General features: G+C 41.5%; 1 protein-coding gene across 1 annotated transcript in view; it reads left to right on the plus strand.

Annotated features, from left to right (window-relative positions):
• The first annotated feature begins 618 nt into the window (after nucleotides 1-618).
• Psd3 (pleckstrin and Sec7 domain containing 3) overlaps nucleotides 619-23,016 on the plus strand; it is a 373,120-nt gene continuing 350,722 nt past the window's right edge. The window contains exon 1 of the mRNA XM_032918497.1: nucleotides 619-834. Coding sequence (XP_032774388.1) covers nucleotides 814-834 — 21 coding nt within the window. The 5' untranslated portion in view covers nucleotides 619-813. The remainder of the gene's footprint in view (nucleotides 835-23,016) is intronic.

Raw genomic sequence — 23,016 nt, forward strand, 5'->3', positions numbered from 1 at the left:
TGCAATATTGACCACCAACTGCTACATCCATATATAACTCACAGACTGAAACCTAAATCCTGAAAAGGGGTGGATTCCAGCCCTTGTTTCTGCGGCAAGGATAAAACAGGGCAGGGGCAGGGGTGAAACTCAGTGAAGTGACATTTCATTGCGGGGCAGTCTCAGTGACAGGGTAGCCATGGGGACCTGGAGAGCATGTATCAGGGTGAGACCTATTTCCTGGAGAAATGGGCCTTTAAAGTTGGTCTCAGGGATTAGAGCCTCTGGATGGGGCAGGTGGCCCTGAGTCCCCTCAGAGCCCAGTGACTGACGGCTCTGGCAGGGCCTGTGGCCCTGAGCGCCCTCTTAGGCGGACCCACTCGCTCCCTATAGCTGCGACCCTGAGGAGACGCACGGGCGCGCGCACTCGGGCCCAGGTGGGACGGCCTGCGCGCGGCGCTCTCCGAGAGGAAACGCCCGCGAGCGCGCCTCTCACTTTCCTCAGGGGAGGGGGTGTTGCGGAAGGAGACAAAGCAACAGGCAGCAGAGGGCTGCAGGACACTACTCCGCGGAGCCGAGCCTCCGCCGCCACCTCCTCCTCCTCCGCGCGGGGCACCGCCCCCGCCGCCTTCGCCTTGACGTTGCCGGGGCCGACCCGGGTGCTCGCCACGGTCTTCGTCGCTAACGCCGGGGTGCGCGCTGCCGCCGCCGCCGGCCGTCCCGGGGCGCGCAACAAAGAGCCGCCCGCACTCGCGCGCCCAGCCCGGTTCCCCGCGCCGCAGCCCGGCTCGCCCGCATCCCCGCGGCCCCGAGCCCCCGCGCGGGCGATGGAAGATGGAAGGAAGAAACGCCGCGGTGAGCTCGCCCTCTGACCCGGGCTGGGGAGAGGGTGTGTGGAGTGTGTCAGGCGTCCGTACCTGAGCCAGGGTTTCTTTTGCCTTGTCGTTTGCTCTGCCCCATCAGGATCTCTGGGCCACTTCACTTTGTGCCGTGATAACTATTTTTCTTTTTCTTTTCCCGGCTGTTTTCTTTCTTTGTGCTTGTTGGGGGACCCGAGAGGGCCAACTTTTTGTTGTTGAGGTTGCGGGATTTTAATTCACTCCTGCCATGTAAACCTCATCTGGGGAGGAGCAACCTGAAAGCTCCTTCTTGCCTAATGGTCTATAAAGAAGGCAAGCGTTAGAGAGGACCTAAGGTGCCCATGCTAGTCTGCCAAGTCAGCTCTCAGATTGAGTGACTATCGTGTTTCTCTGTCAGAAAGAAAAAAGAAATCCCTTGCGTGGAGAAAACAAACCGACGGGGTTGGGGGTTATTCTATGTAACATTTCCATTAGCTTTTAAAGACATTTAAGTGATTCTGTTTTACATGCATTTAACTTTTTGTGCCATAGATATCTTGGCAACTGATGTTATGAAAAAAAATTGTAAGCAGGCTAACACAGGTTAGAGGTAGAGTTTACAATGCTGTCAGCTTCCTAAGTAGTAAGTGTTTACTTTTGCCATTGCCCTGGATGTAGAAGGATGTTAAACACCCACCAGGCAGAGGATGTAATGGGCAGTAGGGTTTCATTTTCCAGACACTGGCTCTCCCAACGGTGGGATCGGGATTTCCGCCCTAGAGGATTTTTTTTTTTTCTTTTGAGCGGGTCCAGGTGCAGGTATAAGGAAGAGGGAGATCTGGAAAATCAATGTAAGTGGGATTTTGGCTATACCTAGTCCAATTCATTATCTGCACTCGAGTAGGTACAAAGGATGGACGTTGCCAAGCTCCTTGGCCAGTGAGTAAGACAGGATCTGTGCTCTCTGGGAGCCTGCTTTTTGTTAGCAGAGACTCTGAGTGGGTTCTAAGTAGGAACCTGAGGAAGCAGGGAGTCTTTCTTACAGTCTTGGAAGTCCCAGAAATGCCCTGGTCCTTGTAGGCTTGGAGTTGGTTAGCTTTTTAAAAATGCTGTAGGGAAAGGATGTTCCCTGCTGAGAGAGAACAAATACACTTTCTACTCTCTCCCAACAAATGCTTTCCCAACCTTGCTTAGGGTATTTACAAATTCCCTGTAGAAGTTCTGGAGTGATTTGCCATTCATTATTCATAAACTAAGTCACCAGTGTTATAACGGGTTAATCTGGGTGTTCGTTTAGAGGCGAAGCTGTGAAATTCAAGATGTGTGTATCCTTTGGCTTTAAGGCTGCTTTCTTAGAGGATTATGGGGATAATGCCACCTGGCGATTATGAAAAGATGATAATTTGGAGTTTGGGTAGGATTAAAAGGTGAGTAATACATGGTGATCATTCTCAGGTTTGTCTGCAACATATTCAAGCTCAAGGATGAGCTTTAGGATGACGGGAAAGAAAAAAAAACGTAATCAAAGCCTGTGGTTAAGTATGTGAAATATGGTTATAAAAGTCTGGGGATGTAGTCTAGCCTGAATCATGGTTTGCTACATGCGTTCTCCACCATGTTCTACCAGAACCATGTTCAGAGGCCTTTGGTTTTCTTCCTGAGTATTAAATAGTGCTAAATATTGAACCCATGGCTGATGTATGATGTATATATAATACATATATATGTATATATATATACATATATGTGTGTGTATATACATATATATGTATATATACATATATATGTGTGTATATATATATATATATGATGTAGCTATATTCCTACAGACACCTTTCTTGAGTTCTGAGTTAAACCAACCTTGATTTATTTTAGGGAGTACTAATAAAGTTCTCTAGATTTCATACTAAGATATCAATGAATTTCATAGAAGATCCTGATGAAATTCTTCAGAGTGTTAGTTCTCAGTGTTCATGTCCTGACAAGCTTGTGTTATTTGTGATATCGGATGTCCATTAGGAAATGAAATGGTGCTGTATTCCTTAGCACCGTTCTGTGTTTCTGAGCTACATGGCCATTTTCCAAAGTTCCAAATAGTGCTGCTAGTTCCAGTGACTGTTTGAGCATATAATGAGAATTTGAAGTGTGTGGTTGACAAGTTACTCTACAACCTAAATTACCATGCCTTGTTGGAAAATAAGGTGTAACTCATAACATTAGTAATGAATCTTTGCTTATGCTATCTTATTTACACAAAAATAGCACATGTCCTTGCAATGCTTGTTTGCCCTACCAAAAGAACGATTTTTTTTTTTTTTTTTTGCTGTGCCCAGAATGTCAACAAACCGGAATCCAAATAACTGTTGCCAAACTGACAAGGACTTTGTTGAAACTCCAGGGCACAGAGGTGGTAGATAATTCTCCTTTGGCAATGCCTGTGATAGAAGGAAGCTGGAAGCCACCTGTTCTTCTGTCCTTCCATGAAAGAGTCAGGGCTGCCATTTTTTTTTTCCTTAATGCAAACAACTAACTTGTTTGAAGTACCTCCCACCCCCCATTTATGATGCTAAATCAGTGAGAGACATCAAATATTCTTGCTTATGAGCTTTCTCAAGTGGCTGTTTCTGGAGTTAGGGTTTTGGAGTGAGGGGAAATGTTTCATTTTGACTTAGGCTAGGTTTCATTTTGAGTTTGTGCATATGCATGTGCACGTGGAGCCCAGAGGACATCAGCTGCTGGTCCTTAGGAAGTATTCACTTTTGGTGTAGTGTCCCATTGGTTGGGAGCTTGCTGATTTATTCTAGGTTGGGTGGTAGTGAACCTTCCTTTCTTGGCTTCCCCAGTGCTGGAATTACATGAGTGCACCACTGTGTCTGGCTTTTGTACATGGTTTAAGGGGCGGACTCAAGTCCTTGCATTTGGAAGACACTTATTTTCATGCAGGTCATACGAGAAGCAGACTTGCCTTTAAGTCTTTACCTCAAACCCTAACTTTAGAAAATGCTTTCTTTATAGTGAGGTGCTGCAGGCACAGGTAATATTTACTGAGTTCTGACATGGATAGCCGAGAAGTCAGTACTGTCATCTTCTCAATTTGGAAGAACTGAGAAATGTAGTTGCTCAGGATCCCACAGCTAATAAAGCTGTGAAGCAAGTATTCGAACTCAAGTAGTGTGACTTGCTTAATCCGGTTCCTATGTCCTCACAGTTAGCACTGAGTGCTGCAGAAACCGAGGTTTTGGCTCTAAAAGGCAACAGCGAATTTATCAGACTAATTCATCAACAGATCTATTGGCTTAAACAGCAGCCCTAGTATCGCTTGGCTCAAGAGATAGAAATTGTATAATTTCTTGTCCAGACTTACATTAAAGAGTTCCCCATAGTCATAAATAATTAAAATAAAAGATGAAGCAGATTAACAATTTAAAGTTGGATGTGAGCCTCGCTTATTCTAATTTCTAATTATATCACCCCAGAGAAGTAGCTGGATGTTTCTGCCACAGTGGTGTTGACACAGAGAAGACTGCTTTTCCTTGTTATTTCTTCCCAGGAATTGGAGCTCAGAGCTCTCTGAGAGTGTGTCTGAAACAATAAGAGGGGGCTAGGGAACCAGTGGAGGGCTTTCATAAGACCAGGCCACAGCTGCTCCCTGCCTGTCTGGCCTTCTGTTGTCAGACCTGTGCTAAGTACAAATGAATCGTGGAAAAGGAGCAGCTTGCCTCTTCCTGAGGCTGTCAGTCAGTGCACGTGGGAAGCAGAACATGTTAAAAAGCAGCCGCAGGTAGCTTCCTTTGCTTGGCCTGCAGGAGATCATTGGGGAAGCACAAATGGCATTGCTTTCCCGTATGTAGAATTCTACTAGTGATTTTGGAATTCAGGGTTTTGAAAACTTTATCTTCCAAGAAGCTGCAGGGCAAGGTAGAACAAGTAACAGGACACTGAGGAAAGGGGACTCTAGGAGTGAGTGGCATAGATTGTGTGCAACTAGATGCTTTGCCATTAAATTACTTTCTAGCAAATTTGCAGTAGAAAATTATCATGAAATTGGCATTGGGTTGTTCGATTTTTCAGGGTATCTCTTGTGGCTTCCCCTGTGTGTGAGAGCTTTGAGTAGTGCACACTGCTTCCTTGGGTTGAAACTTTCTGCTTGAATGGTGCAGATCCCTTTAGACTGCACTTTAAAGAAATTTATAGATTTCTTTCTGGTGGTTCTGCAGGGTCTATAAACTCCTTGCCTGGCCTGCTGACACATCTTCTAATAAAATCTCCATGAGAAAACAAAACAAATAAACAAATTAAAAAGGCATCATTGCTTTCCAGGCGCTAATATCTTCTAAGTAAATTAGGGCAGAAATTAAGGCGCATACTATTCATTCATCCACTCATTTATTTACGGAGTCTGTGAACAGGTTTTGCTACTGACCTAAGCTGACCCAAAAGAACCTTCAAAGAGCATCTAGAGTCCCTGGGTCATTCTTCGGAGAGTCAGACTCTACAATTGGTGAATACTGGCATTGCGGTTCCTAAGACTTCAGCACCTGTGAACATTCATGGACTCTATCCTCTTCATCAGCACTCTTCAGTAGAGCTACCGTCCTGCTTGTAATGTCCCAGATCTCCTTGTTCAGTAGCCAGAATCTGTACATGGCTACCAAGTACCTGAAATAAGGTTATTCTCAAGAGCTGAATTTTAAATTTTATTTAGTTCAGTGAATTTATAAAGTCCTAAGTGGCTAATGGCTGTTACCATACACAGCAAGGTATTCAGATAAAGTGCTTTAAGGGATGTCATCGTCTGATCTGAGCTGATGTGTGCCCTTGGCATTCTGGCTGCTGTGGTATTTACTGACTAGGCATTGGTAGACTTAGGGCATTGTCCTCACTTACCCCATCATGTCTGATAAGCACAAATGTAGGGAATGTATATGAGAGATATGAAATTTTAATAAAATGAAAGTAGATAAATTCATTTAAAATAATGAGAGAAAAAAATGTATGCCAGTAGGAGCTATTTGGAGAAAAACAGGAATATATTTTGTACCTAGAATCATGGATATGGGAAAACTTTAGAGCCTAGTCAGCCTGAGAGTTGTCTGTTGGTTTGGCTTAATTAAAAAAAAAATGGGTAACATTGTTTTGAGAGCTCAAGGAAATGATCAAACATTAGTTGACTTCTTTTCTATAAGGAATATCTGATACCTTTGCCTCAAGTACCGGTGAATCTGTATAGCCTGGTCATATAGATCTAGGTGGACAGTGTATGACAATATTGCATGTTGTATGACATAGTATTGTATGACATAGTGTTGTATGACAATATTGGAGGTCTTCCTTGAAAAACATACAAAACTGTCTTGGAGAATCAGCAGATACTCAAAAGTATGTGAAGACAACAGGAAAATGACTACTTATAGAGAAATGAAAGTACTTCACACCATGGTTATAGATACAGTATACTCATAAGACGGCAGCACACTTTGTGTGACAGATCTAGGAAGTAAACAGCTACATTTACAGACTCTGGGTTGTTCCTCAGTCATGCACACAGTACTAGTACTGCTTTTGTGTGCAGTATGTATGACAACATGAGAAACTTCTCGGGCTTGCTCAGAGTGGCATTGAACTCCCTGTATATTCACTGGGCTTGATTTTCTCCTCTCTTTAATGCTGGAATTATAGGCTTGAGCCAACATTATGGTTTTGATTTGCATTTCTATAATGTCTGATAATATTACATTAATTTTCTTATATATGTTGGCCACTTGTACATGTTCTTTGGAGGAATAATCACTCAGGTAGTTTCTGGATTCATGTCTCCTATGTGATGTGTGCTTTGCAAGGATTTTCTACCGTTCTCTGAATTGTCTTTCCATTTTCACTCCTCATCCTTTGCAGTAATCGTTTGTTATCTTAAGCACGGCACCATTCATTTTGCTTACATATTTGCTGAAGTGAGCACCCAGTATTTTTACTGTTCTTTTTGGTAGAAAAGAGGGCAGAGCTGGGTGCAGTGGCACCCTGAAGGCAGAGGCCGGTGAATCTGGGTGAGCTGGAACTCCAGCCTGGTCTATATAGAAGAGTTCATGTCAGCCAGGATGGATTTCACCTCTGCCAGTGCTGCTTCGGAAGATTCCAGAACTCCGAAGTCTTTGAGATCCATAGGTTTACTGAAAGGAAACATCTAAACCATTTCTTAAAGACTTGTATGTGTAAGAGCACAGTGCTGTCTTGGATGGACAAGACCTACCTTCTGAAAGAAGACACCACTCCGAGTCAAGCCTGGTCGGTCTTTATAGACGTTGTTATTTCATTGTCTAAGTAATGTCTTCCATACTTTGCTGTCACAAGAAGCCCCCAGTGTTACATTTCTAGGGATACTAGAAGATTCTGGTTTAATGGCACTATCAAGGGCCATTCACGTTCTGTGAGCATTCTGTACAACTCTATGTAAAGATCAGAGTCCGGGAAACTGAGGTCTAACCTGGTGACAACAATGACCTTTTAGTGGTGGCCTGTCTCTTCTCTTTTAGCTGATGTGTCCTCTAGTTAAAGTCATCCTTCTCTATGGGAGATCACAAGATGTTGACGTAGCCATCTCTGCTTATGCTGCTGTGTTCAGGGATGTGCTTACATTGTCTTACCATTGCTGAATCTCTGGAGGCATTTTGCAGGCACGTGGAACTCCGTGGGTGGAGTAGGGAGAGAGTGTGATGCAAAGCAAAGTAGACAGCATTTACACCATTTCTTCACCTTCATTGCTTCGGTTGGCCTGTTGGAGTCTCCTGAAGAATTAGCTAAGTGACCAGTCCCAAGAGGAAACTGTTTCCTCGTAAAGGAGATTAGATTCTGCATCAACAGGAGGCAGTGTGTGCAGTGGTTAGGGTGCAGGCTTACATCAGTCTGATTCTTATCTTGAATCTGTCACATAATTATATCACCCTGGGCAAGTTATTTTGACATCCCTGTACCTCACATGACCTCACTAACATTTACTGGTTGGGAAAGGCTTAGGACCATATGGAAAAGCTGTAAGAGGGCAGTGAATGTGACCTTTGGATGGGAATTATACCTATGTAGGGGTAGAACAATTATTGCCATTATTATTGTTGTTGTTGTTGTTGTAAGTGGTAAACTGACCATCCTTAGGATCTGTCTATAACTACCTGTACAAGTACTATATAGAAGTCAGAAGACAAATTTTAGTGCTTTGTGTGCTGCTTTGGCACATAATAGTCATTTAATAAATGTTTGTTCAATGATTTATCCAAGTATCACAGACAATTAAACAGCTAAGTACAAAAGGCCTTCCTAGAAGATAAGGACCCTGAATGTGCCCTGATGTTTAGCCTTGTCCAAATCTAGACTAGAGTTTACAGGGTAATCAAGATTTCTAACCTACTAACTTTTTGCTTTTGGCCTCAGTGTGGGCTTTGGTGAGTTGCAAGTTTCAGGTATGTGACCTGCATTATAAGTTTCCTCTTGCAAATAACGATCTAGAACACAAAAGATGGGGTGGCTTCCATACTTTCCTGTGAAAGGCCTCAGCTTGCTCTTTGCCTCCTGGCAGAGTCTTCTGTTGTTCGTTCGTTCGTTCGTTCGTTCGTTCGTTCGTTCGTTCGTTCGTTCGTTCGTTCGTTCGTTCGTTCATTCATTCATTCATTTCATATCTTCTCCTCTTGTTCTTGACTTTTATTTTGAGTCAGCCGGCTTTGAACTCCCCGTGTAGCTGAGAATGAACTCACTGTTTCCCCTCTGTGCTAGGAGTGTAAGCATGCACTAGTACCAGGGATCAAACTCAGGACTTCGTGCACGTTAGACAAGTACTTTATGAACTAAGCTACATCCCCATCTTTACACTCTTGACTCATTCCTTCCTACCTTCCTGGTGAGGCTTTTGTGCCAGCTGATAATCTCTTGTGTTGCTGGGTCTTGTTTTGGGCCAGAACGAGAACTTTAATAAGATGTAATATGATATTCTAAAATTGGAACTCAAGTAAAGATGTGTAGCTTATAGCTGTAAAAGACCTTGATAGTCTTAGGGAAACTAAAGCCAAGATTTTTAAAGCATTAGGCCAGGATATACATGATTACTTCAGTCAGTGAAATGTGGATTAATTATAAAATCATATGTCAATAAGATTGGCAGGGGAGTAATAAGTATAATAGTAATTTTTTTCAATCCAGGTTCTTTGTATCCTGAATTTTATATTTTATAAATGTTAGTGCTTTATTTTGTTCCCTTTTAATAAAGGCAATTTAAAAACAAAATAAAATTATCTAATGATCACTTACTATCTTTGGCCTGGAGCTCACTGAGTAGCCCAAATATCTAAAAACTCTTGGCAATCCTGCTGCCTTAACCTCCTGCCAGCTGAGATTATAGGCGTGTGTCATTGTACATAGCACAGTGTCTTCTTTTGGGGGTGGGTGAGGGATTTTACTTCCAGGTCATAGTCCAGTACTGAAAGACTGTTCAGGACAGGGCAGGAACTGAAGCAGAAGTCATGTAGAAATACTTCTTTCTGGCTTTTAAAGAATTTTGTTTGGCATTTATGTTGAAACAACTCTTAGTATACCCTATTTTATTTTGAAAATTTTTTTGTCTAGTGTATATTGTCTATTAGTTCTTAATAGGGCCCAGGAAGCTCCCAATAATCAAGATGTAGTCCTGTTGATTTAATTTGCTTTAGCATAATTAATGGACAGTTACCCATAATCTATTTTTCTATGCTAGACTGGCTTTTTCCCAGCTGCGCTCCCCAAGTTACTTGTTTGAGTCTCACCCAGTCTGTTTTTGGTCATCGGTCTGTCTCAGTCATGTGCTCCTGGTCCATCCCATCTAATGGCACCTCTTCCTCTTTCTGTCTCCCTCCCTCCCTCCCTCCTTCCTTTCCTCCCCCTTTCTCTCTTTCTTTCTCTCTCCCTACCTGTGACCCCAGGAACTGAAGCCCCGCCTATCTTTATTCTTCCCAGTAATTGGCTGTCAGTCACATCTATTGAACCAGTCAGAGAAGATTGGTGAGCAGAGTTTATATGACATCTTTTGGTGTAGAGGACAAAGTACTTCTCTGGCCTGCAGCCAGATCTAGGGGGCCAGTATTTAGCATTTGAATGCATAGCAGCAGGGCAACCTTGAGCAAGTAGAGCAACCAGTCCAATCTCGCCAGAATCATGATTCCTTCCTGCGATTATTAGCAATAATAGGCATCAGCTAGGATGTCTTATGCAATGCCTAGTCATCTTTAGGGTGGTTAATGGGAGCGCCTGCTGTGCACATCACTCCATAAGCAAAAGCAAGCCTATTATAAGCAAATTAGTGTTATGATATTAATATCAAAGTAGAGGAATTAGCACATTCTTTTATATTTTGTTTTAAAATTACCTTTAACTTTTCTCTGTTTTTCATCATTTCTGTTGTATGCAGATATACTCCTGTTTAGAATGATTCAATTCTACCCTTAAATGGGTGCTAGACTATTTTCCTTTCCTTTTAACTTCTTCTGGAGAGTGACTCACAAAAATATGACTTGTCATGTTTGTTTACTGTGTGTACTACTGAAGAATACCATTTTTTGTTTTGTCTTTTGTTTTTCTGTTTTGCACTTGAGTCCAGAAGTTCACTGAAAGTGGGTAACGTCCACATTTTATACATCACTAAACATAGAGTGCTTGTATAATAAATCATACCTTCCATTTCATCTGAAGAAATCACAGTCCATTGCTCTGGCCTGGCCACTTTCCTTAGAGGTTTAGGGCATCTGAGTTTAGAGGGCTGCTTCTTTATAGCAGGTCATGTTTTATGAGGTTAGTTTAATGATCGCATTTGAGGTTTGCTTTTCATACAATGGCTGAATATCTGTTTGATATAAAACGGTCTATTTACAAATGTAACTTTGAAATGGTACCAGAGATACTATAATAGATTGTACGCATCTCTGTAAACTGTCACCTTCCCCTTATTCCTACACGTCATTCAACAAATACTGACTTTCTCTAGGTGTTGTTTTAGGTGCTGGTTTTTCAGTGGTCAACAAAACAGGTGTGTGTGTGTGTGTGTGTGTGTGTGTGTGTGTGTGTGTGTGTGTGTGTGTGTAAATGAATATTGATGGTACAAAGTCTTCTGGGGGAAATTAAAGGACAGGAGAATTGTTGGAATAGGTAGGAGTTATAGAAAGCATGGTTGGTTGAAGATGAATGGTGGAATGGTCTGCGTGTTAGGGTTCTCTAGAGTCACAGAACTTATGGGATGTCTCTATATATTAAGGGAAATTATTGGAATGACTTACAGGCTGCAGTCCAGCTAACACAACAGTGGACAGCTGTGAATGGGAAGTCCAAGAATCTAGTAGTGGCTGTCTCGAGGCTAGGTGTTTTAGCTGGTCTTCTGTATAAGCGGACTCCTGAAGAAGTAGGTTCCCACAGATGTGCTGTTAAGTAGATGAGAGCAGTCAGAGAAGGAAGACTTCCTTTCCATTGTTCTTATGTAGGCCTCCAGCACAAGGCGTGGCCCAGATTAAAGGTGTGCACCACCCACCACCCTGCACCTAAGCTGTTCTTTCCTTGGAATTTGCTCTGTTCCAGGTTGGCCTTGAACTCAGAGATCTGCTTCTCTCTCCTTCATTTAAAGGTCTGTATCACCTTGCCCGGGCCTAAGCTTTTCATGGCCACTGCGTTTCAAGATCTGGATCAAAAGTCTGTGTCTTCCAGATCTGGATCACAGGTGTGCCCTCCATTTCTGGATTGGGTTCATTCCAGATGGAGTCAAGTTGACAAATGGGAATAGACATCAGAGCCTGAAATAGGGAATGGCAAATACAAGATCACGCTTTCTGTCTTTCAGGAGCTGGAAGGCATGAGCAAAGAAAGAGCAAAGCAGACAGGACCAGAAGTTCCTGTATAGCCTATGTGCAGCACAAGTAGAGAGGCTGTTGAAAGGGTGTCAGACTAGGATGATGGGACATGATGTGGCCTGTGTTTTTAGAGTAGCTGTGTCTCATGAGACTACACGGAAGTAGGCAGGGGTAAGGGCAGAGATGGCCAAATTGTTAAGAGGTAGTTCATTGTGCAACATTGGCTTGGCTTGATCAAAGAGATCAAGTTTTTGACTTTTCTTCTTTACTCTCTCCACCCCATTTTTCTGACAGGGTTTCATCCTATTGCCCAGGTTGTCCTTAATCTTGTGACAGTTTCTGTCTCAGACTTGCTGGGATTACAGGCACGAGCCCCCTACCCATAAGGAACTCAGCTTTGGATATCATTTGTCTGGCTTGCAAAGGAGGGTTGCAGGCCAGGGCTAACTACCGTGGCTTTGTCAGGAAGCATGACTAGAGGGAATCCACAAGAAGTAATTGTCAGCGGGGAAGAAAAGAGGCTCAGTCCTAGCAACCTGGGCTGCTAGCTAGCTGAAGGTAGAGAGGTGAGAGAGGACTGAAAGGAGTAAAATAACAAAGGAAATGGAGGGAAACCTCGAATTCCATATCACGGGAGGAGCCAAGTGAAGACCCTTTAAGGATGGGTCAGTCGCTTCTTATAAGGTCAAGTATGAGAATCCAGGGCACCTTTACTGGAAATGTAGTGGTTGATCAGTGAAGACGGAAGGAATAGAGTAGGGAGCAAATAAAGAGAGACATACAATGTCTGTGGACAAAGATTTCAAGCTTTTTTCTTTTTTCTTTTGTATAAAGGGAAAGTGGGGGAGCACGCAGAAAGGAGTGAAAGGAGGTTTTAAAATGGGGAAAATAACGTCTTGTTTGAGTAGAGGTTGGAAGGACAGTGGAGGAGGAAGCAAATGCAGCCCAGTGTGGAGGTACAATTCCCGCCCAAGAGAGCTTAAAACCACTAAAACCATACAGCTGACTCCCCAACACTAATGCTTGTCAGTGCAGCCAATTCCTTCAAACTTTGGAATTCTTAGACTCTTATCTCATTTGTCTGACCCTTAAAATAATGTGTGTGTGTGTGTGTGTGTGTGTGCGCGCGCGCGTGCGTGCGTGCTTGTACATGTTACTGTAGATGAGTCTATTGTGTGTCTGTTAGTGCATGTGTGTGTGGTGTGTGTACTGTGTGTTGAGAAGAAAGGTAGATATGAGCCGTCTTCCTCAACTCTTTCCTACCTTTTTAAAGTAAAATAAAGTTCTACATTTATTTACTGTATGTGTATGTAGGTGTGTATAGTTTCTGTTCGTCTTAGTCACCCAGGACAGTCCCTAGGTCAAATATCCATGTTGCCTGGGGCCTACTTTGTCTACACTCTGTTGGTACTTGATGAGTTCTTTAGCTGTCACTTGAAACATTTACCACCCACCTCACAGCGTGTATGTAATCCGATTTCCCAACACAGAGTCCACGGTCTGTATTATACACAGAAAGCCCTGTGTTTAGATGTAACAGACTCAGGAGACAGATGGGCAGTAAGTAATCATTAGAACAGTACAGATGCTATTCTCTAGGTCTTGTGTAGCGAGCAGCTGCTTCTCAGATGTGGCTATAAGAATCATGTGAGAGCACAGTTGACCTGACGATTCTGGTCCTTTTCATCTAGGATGGCGACTGACAAGCTAAACGAGCTCCCAGAAAACCTGAGGATGCGGGGCATCTCTGGGGTGGAAAGACATCACTGGGCAGTGCTTCCGACTTCCTTCCGTCCCTCCAGGACATTGTTCCTGCCTTCTCAGTCTGATAGTTCTCTGTTAATCCTCTACCACAGGGTCTTTGTGACTTAGAAGTACAGCATCAGTAGCTCTGCCTTCTCTGCATGTTTATTGGTCTCTGAGGTAAGCCTGTGGACATCTAGGTATTTTGCCTAGTAATTAGCTAGCTGAAGGGACTTCAGGCAAATTTGGTTTGCATATACAGAAGGCCAGACTACAAGGTCTAATTTAAATGCCAAGGCCATTTTTTCCTCCCTCTTGGTCTTCTGACTACTTCTCTGTGCTTTTGGGCTATAGACAGCGTCTGGGGTTGGTGCTCTTTCGCCAGGTCAGGTTCCCACTGTAGTGCTTCAGACACCTGTAAGTCACAGCTAAACGTCTCCAGTAGAAGGCTCCCTTGTTGGAAGTCAGGTCTTTGGTGTTATTATCTAAGTACATTTGGTCAGTTTGTAGGAGTTGGAGCAAATGTTTACCATATACTAATAAAAAGATCCTTCAGTTCTTCATCAGTTTAGCGGTGTTAGGTGTGGATTTCACCTTCTGGAGTGGGCCTTAAATTCAGTCAAAAAGTGGTAGGTTACTCCTGTAACATATGTGCCACTAATGTGTGTGTGTGTGTGTGTGTGTGTGTGTGTGTGTGTGTGTGTCTATTTATTTATTTTTGGTGGTTATTTAGTAGTTTTGTTTTAATATTTTTTTCTTTTGCTGTTCTTTTTTTCTTTTTTTGAGAGAAAGAACATGAAGTTGGGTAGGTAGGGGGTTTGGAAGAGTTAGGAAAGGGGAAAACTCGTGATTAAAGTATTTGTATAAAAATGTTCTAAGATAGTAATAAAATAGAATAATAGGATATTTGGTCAGGGTATGATGAAATTGATTCTGTATAAACTGAAAATCCATATAAATTTTATATTTAGTAAAAGATCATTATCTTTCTTGAATTTAATTTGTAAGGGGCATATTTTTAATGGTTACCTCTATCTGTTCTGCCCAGTGAAAATATATTATGCTTGTAATTTAAAATCTTCTAATTAAACGATATATTTTATTTAACCTAATATGCCAAAACTATCGTCATTTTAGTACATCAGTGGTGTATTGAGGTGACTCATATATTTTTTTAATATTAAGTCTCAAAAATCTGCTCTGTATTCTACATCCACAGTACATCTGCCACATTTCAGGTGCTAGATGGCCCCAAATGGCTGCTATATTGGACAGCACACTCATGGGTTCAGAATTCCTAGTTCATGATGTCATTCTCCACAACTGTCTGCACTGGAATGCTAAGTGATTTCATATAGAACAGTAAAGGTAATATCCAGATGGAATTTCAAACATTAATATTAAAGTCTGCCCTAAAATGTGTTCGTTAAAATATGTAAAATATTAAGCCATTAGATGACCTTAGCAGTAGTTAGCACTCAGAGGTGAGGGCCTCTATACATTTAAAACGATTACACTTTCAGGCTGTAAGTTTTAGTAACATTATTTATAAGTTTGCTTTTTAAGATAACTTCTGAGTGATGCCACAGTAATCTAACAGTGACATCGCTGAGTGAAAGACGAGGTGCTTGGTGCCAAACACACATTACACCAAATGTCCTTTGATTTCCTTCAGCCTCATAAGGCAGGGGGTGGCTGGTGTCTCAACATGAATTTCATAATAGGGAACCTGAGAACAAAAAGGGTAAGTGACTTTTCCCAGGTCACACAGGAGGATTTGAACCCCAGGCCCTCTAATACCAGAAATCCAAGTGGTCGATGCGCCTTGTTCATCTTTAAATTATGTAGCAGGAGCCTTAGTATTTACCTGTAAAGCATGGGATTGACCCATACAGTCTACTTTCACTAGAAACTTTACCGTAAACTAACTCTGTATAACTGCATCCTCTTTATCACTAGTTTCAGTATCAATTCCAAGAGTTGCTAAGAGTCTTGACTTTTAATTGATGTTCTATTTAAATTCAACTATAACATTAAATCTCTGCCTAATATTTAAAGAATAAATAGCTAATAATATGTGGTAAATTTTTATTGTTAGAGTTTACAGCTCGATTGTGCAGATAGAAATATTATAGCATTTTTGTTAGTAATCCTGAAAATCACATTTATTGAATGGTTACTGTGTAGCCAGCCACCCTTGTGCTAGTATGTTATACTCAATTAATCCTTAGAGCAATCTAAGATTAATTTTTATCTTCATCAGTAGTTCAGTGTCAATAGAAGTATGCTATAGACGGAAATGATTAGATTCTTAAAAATTATCTTAGGATTTTCTGGTGTCTCTCTTTTCTTTTCCTTCCTTCCTTCCTTCCTTCCTTCCTTCCTTCCTTCCTTCCTTCCTTCCTTCCTTCTTTAGTCTTTTTTACAGTCCAGTCATCATCCTCCTCCCAGTCCACTCTCCAACCATTCCCCATTCTATTCCACTTTCCCCCACCCCCCCCCCCCATGTCCAAGAGGATGTCCTCACCCCTCACCCTACCCTACCAGACCTCTTCACTCCCTGGCCTCAAGTCTTTTGAGGGTTAGGTGGTGCTTCTCTCGCTGAGGTCAGACCAGGCAGCCCTCTGCTGTATAGGTGTCTGGGGTCTCATATTGGCTAGTGTAAGCTGCCTGGCTGGTGGCTCAGTGCCTGAGAGATACTGGGGGTCCAGGTTAGTTGAGACTTCTGGTTTTCCTATGGGGTTGCCCTTCTCCTTCCTTAGCTTCTTGTAGCTTTTCCCTAATTCAACAACAAAGAATGTATGGGAGTTTTCTAACGGAGTTGATTGAAAAAAAATTAATCAACTTTCTGTCTTGGTGCCTTTGAACAAAGACTAGGTCACTGCCTGGATATTCTAGATTAAGAGTTTACATTGGCAAATTTGGATATATATAAGAAATAGGGAAGAACTAAGAGAGTTGTTCACTTGTGAAAGAACCTGTAAGTTGTGACTTTGTAGTAAATTGTGTTAAAAATCCAAATTCCTTTTATAATTATGGACTTGCTTTGTAAAAGGTGGAGATTGTGATTTAATAATAGAACATCAGAGTTCAAAAAAGACCCTAGAAACAAACCTAAAGTTTAGCCTCATTTTGCAAATGAGGAAACCGAGAAAGTTATTTTTCTTACAGTATTTTTTAAATAGTTTCCGATATGTACATGAAACATACTGAAACACCTTTAGCGAATTTAAAAGTTCTTTTCAGCCTTACCTTGTGTTAACAGAATGGCCCAAAGGTCATTTTGTTTGTTCTAATTAGTACATACTTGAGTTCTTTTGATTATCTTATCTGAACTCAAAGCCCAGTGATTTTCCTAAGGAAATGTTTCCTCAACTTATTTAATGTCCCAGTGCTTCACTGAAACCTGCGTCTTTTCGTAAAAGGCAGAGGAGAGGATAAGGTGCCTTTGAGAGTTTATTTGCTTGGCCAATAGATGTTTTTTGAAATAATCTTTTAATTTACCCATTTGCTATTTTCTTTTTTCAGGCATTTTATTATTTTCTTCGAGAATTTCATATGAGTACAATATTTACATCATTTCCTCTCTACTGTCTCCTTACTTAAACCTCTGCTAAGTCCTTCAAACCCCGCCCCCATACACTCCTAAATTCATGACCTTTTCTTGACTGTTTCTCCTTTAATTTTTATTGTTAAACATCCCACCACATACCTACCTTTGAGTGTATGTCTTCTGCATACCACATGCGTTTTCAAAATTGTAGTGTGAGTGGTTTTACTTGGAGATGAGAAATCATTAAGTAACTTTGAGCAGTAGTAGTTGTAGAGATCTGTTTTTTCCTTTGTCTTTATTACTTTTCATTAATACTAATAATTTAAAATCACTCCCTGGGAATTTCAGCAAACTGTAGTCCAGTCTGCCTTCACTTAGTGAGCTATACTTTCCGTTCATACTGCAAACAGTTGACATTGCTGCAGGTTGAAGTTTCATCCTTATCATTGTTTAAGAATGTTCACTGTAAGTGCAAGTTGCTTAAAAGTAGTCCATCATATACTGGTTTGAAAAGCATCATGACTTCACGAAGAAGTCTGTTGGATCTAGATTTGAATCTTACATTTTACTGGTGGCCGGAATTTTGGGAAACTATGTTCTTTTATTTTCTTATATTTTTTTCCATCATTTCCTCCTGCTCTTCCTCCCTCCTCCTTTTCATGTTTTATAGAATTTCATTCCCTAGTATAAAGTGCCTATCACTATGTTGCCCTGGCGTGGTCTTAGGGTTCCAAGTATTGGGATTTCAGGTGTGAGCTGAACATAGCTGGCTGGGTTCATTTTTCTGATCCTCAGCTGCTTCATTGATAAAGCTACCTGTTCAGTGGGCTTTGGAAGATTAAATGGCTTGAGAGGAGATGGTGCTTTTGAAATGATTGGCTTATTATAAATATTTAATGAAATATACTATGATAATCTAGCCAAGATTTTTAAGAATGAATACAAGTGATAAACCGAGAGTATGATTTAGAACTTCATTTTGAGATAATTTTATGATTTAGGTCTAGAAGTCTTACAAAACGTCTCATTTTGTTTGAATGTCTGGACATTGAAACAATGCTTAAAATAACACTCGTATCTTCACACTGGTTGTTTCCCATGTGTGTGAGGTCTTTAAATTTAGCCATTAGTCGTTTTCATAGTATCAGAACTTGGTGTATTCTAAAGGTCTCCTCTCTCCATAAGCATCAGTTTTAAACCAGTCCTGGAGGTCAGAGCAGTCTCCAGTCCTGGAGGTCAGAGCAGGCTAAGTCCTGCCTTAAGGTCTCAACTGAGCTGTAGCTGGAGGACACCCAAGGATCTGGTTTGCTATGAGGTCATCCTGAACACTGAGTATGTGTGTATATGTGTGTGTGTGTGTGTGTGTGTGTGTGAGTGAGTGTGTGTGAGTGAGTGTGTGTGTTTATGTGTATACTCTGCAACTCAAGATCTTTGTCTTCCCAGAGAGCAAACACAGTCCTTTGAACTGTGGGTGAATCTGTAATGTTTTGTTTACTTATTGTTACCCATAAATACAATGTAACTTAAGATTCAGTTTTGTACTTGTTGCAGTGTCTGGTCAACAGCATTGTAAATTTGACTTGCTAATCTCTGTGCGAGCCCAGGAAGAGACCCATGCAAAACTGAACTGCTCCTAAGCAAAACTCAGACCTAGTGACTGCTTGTTCCTGCCACGCTCGCTTGCTCATCTGCTTTCTCTGCCTTAGTTCTGCAACTCGTTTTCCTAGGACTTAGGTTTCCCTGAACTGATCTGATAAATGCATCTGAGTTGATGGAAGAGAGAGGACTATGGGGACATTTAAACTGTCTTTGGTGGCACTATTTTGTGCCCCCTCCCACATCCATTTCTTGAAAGCCCTTAGCAAGTACTGGAGATCACTGTGTTGCTGTGTGAATGTCACATTTCAGCCTTCTTAGTTGATCCACTTGTGTGATAATCATGGGGCTTGTAGATGGCAGAGGAGCCAGATGCATGGAGTTACGATGTTTCATAAGCATGTATGACCTTTACTTCTGCTGTCTAGTGAATTTTTAACATTTCACTTTAAAGTGAAAAAAGTCAGATTGTGTCCATAGTGGTGCATGCTTTTAATCCTATCATTCAGGAAGTGGAGGCAGGTAGATGTTTCTGAGTTTGAGGCCAGCCTGTTCTACATAGTGAGGTTCTGCCTCAAAACAAACAAACAAACAAACAAACAAACAAACAGTGAGACTCTGCCTCAAAACAAACAAATAAATGGAAAATAATTTATACATGTTCCTGTTTAGAACAATTTTAATTTTTGCAATTGAATAATTGTAAATAACTCAAGATATCCAGATGTATCTACAGAAGAAGAAAAAAGATGAGTTGTAATTTCTGGAGTTAAAACTGCCAAGACTTTTGAGGCATTTCCATTTTTTTGTATTATTCTCAGTATGTGTGTTCATACATTACACATTATTTTACTGTGCTTAGCATTATATTATGAACATCTCCCCGAGTCGTTAAGAGCATTTGCAAATGTTTTTACATGAGTAGTATTTCATCTTTAGGCTCTCCCATAATTTATCTAGTGCATTCAGTGTTTTTGGATGTTTAGGGTACTTCCAGTGTCTCACCTTTGGGTAAATCATGGTATGTGGCTTTAGTATCTATTTAAATTGTTCCCTGCACCTCTGTTTATTGAGTATTTTCCTAAAGCGGAATGAGAATCGAAGGTATGACTACTTATGAACACCAGATCCCGACTCCCTTTTGTAAAGGTGGTATCTATCCGCTTGCACTCTGACATAATGCAGAATCAGAGGGAAAGAAGCCTCCATAGGTTTATCATTTTGTTTTGCTGTTTATTTACAGACAGAGTCTCACTATGTCAGCCAGGCTGGGCTCTGCCTTACCTTAATCCCCTGAGTGCTACTTCGACCACACCTGGCTTGACTTTGAAGTTTTAAGTGATGCTTGAAAGGGCTGGCTTTGGTATGGCCACTACAAGTCTAGATCTTTTTAGGGAGGTCGTAGACTCATAGGTGTGATAGGTTCTTGGGAAATACGCAATCCTTCTTTATGTTCTCCAGATGAGAAAACAGAGCTATAAAAGTTAATTGCCTTACTCAGATAGTAATTAGGTGAATCAGGCCTAGAGACTTGACTGCTTGTCCTGTGTTTTCTGCATTCTGATCCTCACTTACAGTAATTTGCCAGCTTTTAATCAAAAGTGACAAAGCCTGTGACCTAACACCCCTATGTCCCCTTCCCCCTTCCCGTCATTTGCCAAGGCTTGTCCACTGCTTGGTGTAACAGTGCCATATTGGTCATCTGGCCTGATAGTACCCCTGTTCCGTGGTTTCAGATAAATATTTCAGATGAATTCTGATTGAATCTGATTTTAGTTATGGATTGATGAATTGGAGATAAAGTACCTTTGGCTAGGTCCGTGTTCTCACATTGATGGCCCTGGACTGGGATGCCCAGAAGTTGGCAGTGTAAGTGAAACCTCGTACAGGGAGAATGAGGGAGAGATGGTTTCCAGAAGAGGCCAGAGGAAAGATGCTTGGCAGGCGCAAACAACAGATGTCTGTGGCAGATGAGATGGGGCTGGCGAGAAGAAGCATATGCCTTAGAGACAAAAGGCATGTGGAGGGAAGAGATGGCGTATGAACAGCTGAAAGAAGACTTGGCCTGAGCAGGTAACATGGGTTGTGAAAACGGCGAGTGGCCTTGGAAAGTAAATGAAGTTACATCATGCATTTCGGTGTTTCGATTCGTATCCAGTGGAAATGGGTATTTATTGGGAGAATCTAAGCAGTTTAGCTTTTTAGCAGTGTGGAGAATGGATTGGAGAAGGCAGAGAAGGAAGCAGGGAGATCTGTTAGGGGTGGGTAGGTGAGAGATGAACTCTCAGGGTCATAGAGTTGGTACAGTCAAGAAGAAAGACAAATAAAATACTGATGTAAATCAACAGAGCTTGATGGTTTGATGTGACATTAGGAGCAAAATGACATTGACGCTTGACTTGATTCACAGACCTCATGAAGGAGCCGCTGTCTATTGAGACTTAGCCCTTTTCTTAGCTGCTTTTGTGTTGTTGTGACCGAGATATTTGGCGGAAACAACTTAAGGGAGTAAATGGTTCATTTCGGCTCACAGTGTTAGCATCTATATAAACTTTAGAGGGTCACAACCCATCAAGGCAGGGAAGAGAAAGGAGGACGGCTGGATCATAGCACCTGGAGTACGCAGTGGAGTCTGGTTCTCGTGGTGGTAAAACAGGAGGCAGAGAGAGCACTGGGAGTTGGCGATGAGTTTAACCGTCAAAGGCTTACCCCCGACTGTCTACTTTGACCAGGTGAGTCTTGCCTCCCAAAGACTCTACAGTATGACTAAACATAGCCACCTGCTTTCTTGTTGGATATGGTTTTGTGGTACTGAGTTCCTTATACCTACATTATAAGAGTAGAATAAATATTAGCCACGTTAGCGTCCACTGGTAGAGTGGTCCTTAGCGTCTACAGTGGGCTTATGATTTGGTTAGTCATGTTAGGTGGCTAGTTGATTCTAAGGCTCACATCCTTGAGATGCATGAAAGATCAAAAGACCTCTTTGTAGGATGTTTAGTAGGGTTATTTATTTTTTTTAAATAGGTTGGATTTGCTAGAGGGAGTCCTAAAAATATTGCTTCGAAGAACAATTATCTGGGGTTCTCTTGTATAGGCCTCAGTTTTTGTGACACTCTTGTGGTATGCTTAGTCCTGGTTTGTTCTCAGGTTGAGAGCCCCACCCCTGTGAAAATAGCAAGCTCCTTTCTAACAAGCCCTCACTTTCTAGGTGCACAGACATACTTTGGGGTATCATTTTTCTATAGTTAATGATTTAAAAATGAGGATTAATATAATTTTGGAAATCAAAGTTTTTACCTATGTGTCTGAAGGAGTATTAGGATACTCATTTCTGTTTCTTAGGTTTCTACGAAAAATGTCCCAAAACTTTGCCATCTTTTCAGTGCCTTCTCCCCTGAAAATCACTACTTGTTTTGACATGTATTTTTTCTGGAAAACTGGCTTACATCGCATGTCTGGAAGTAGATCTTTGAAGGGACTTGGCATGGGGGAAGGGTGAACAGTTCTGAGTTGGGTAATTAGCCACAGCCATGTGGAACAGAAGCTATGATTAGTCTAATTAGGTAAGCCGTTTTGTAAGTGTTATGGTGGACGCCTGGGCAATGGCCTAGAAATCCCTCCTTTTCTAGTTTATTTGATGGAGGAAAAGTACAGGGATTTATTTTTTGAAGTAGAGGTTTATTTGCAAATGGTATAATGGTATACTTTGCAGTGGATAGACCTGGATGGTACGAATTGGCCCCTCTAGGTTTAAAAACAAAGTTGAGTGGGTACATACATTTGTTGAAAGAACGAGTCAGTAGTTAGACCCTTGCTTCGTATGTTGTGTGTACACTCATATTTAACTCATACAATCACTGTTCATTTTGTAAGGCAATTTTTTTAAAAGAACAAATTTCCATAATTTAATTAATCTCATTCATTTCCTGGTAATTTTAAACTTTTAAGTAATATTTTTATGAATTCTCTGAGGATTTCATACAATGTATTTGATCTAATTCACTCCTCTCCCAGATTTATTCCTACCCCTCAATCCACTCAACTTTGTGGGTTTTTTTTCTTTAAACGTAGAGGATCCAATTTGTGCTGTCCAGATCTATCCATTGCAGAGTAATTACCAAACAAACAACCCCCAAACCAAAACAAAAACAAAAAACCAAAACCAAAAATCAAAACAAAACAAAACAAAAACCCAAAAAGTAACCTTTGAGAAAAACCAAATGAGGGTAGGGCGAACAGAGGAAGGAGGTGAGGAAGGAGACAGCTAATTCCTGAACCCCACACTTCGGTGGCTGCCATACTGTGCTGCCCACAATATCCCATGATGTTTGTGAGTCCTGCGCTGGGGGATGGTCGACTGCCCACGGATCCCACAAACCTGTGTTTTCCAAACAGAACAGGGCAGGTACACGTATGAACTCCTAGTGGTGTGACAGTACTGCACATACCATAA

The sequence above is a fragment of the Rattus rattus genome, chromosome 13, assembly GCF_011064425.1.
Source record: "Rattus rattus isolate New Zealand chromosome 13, Rrattus_CSIRO_v1, whole genome shotgun sequence".
NCBI lineage: Eukaryota > Metazoa > Chordata > Mammalia > Rodentia > Muridae > Rattus > Rattus rattus.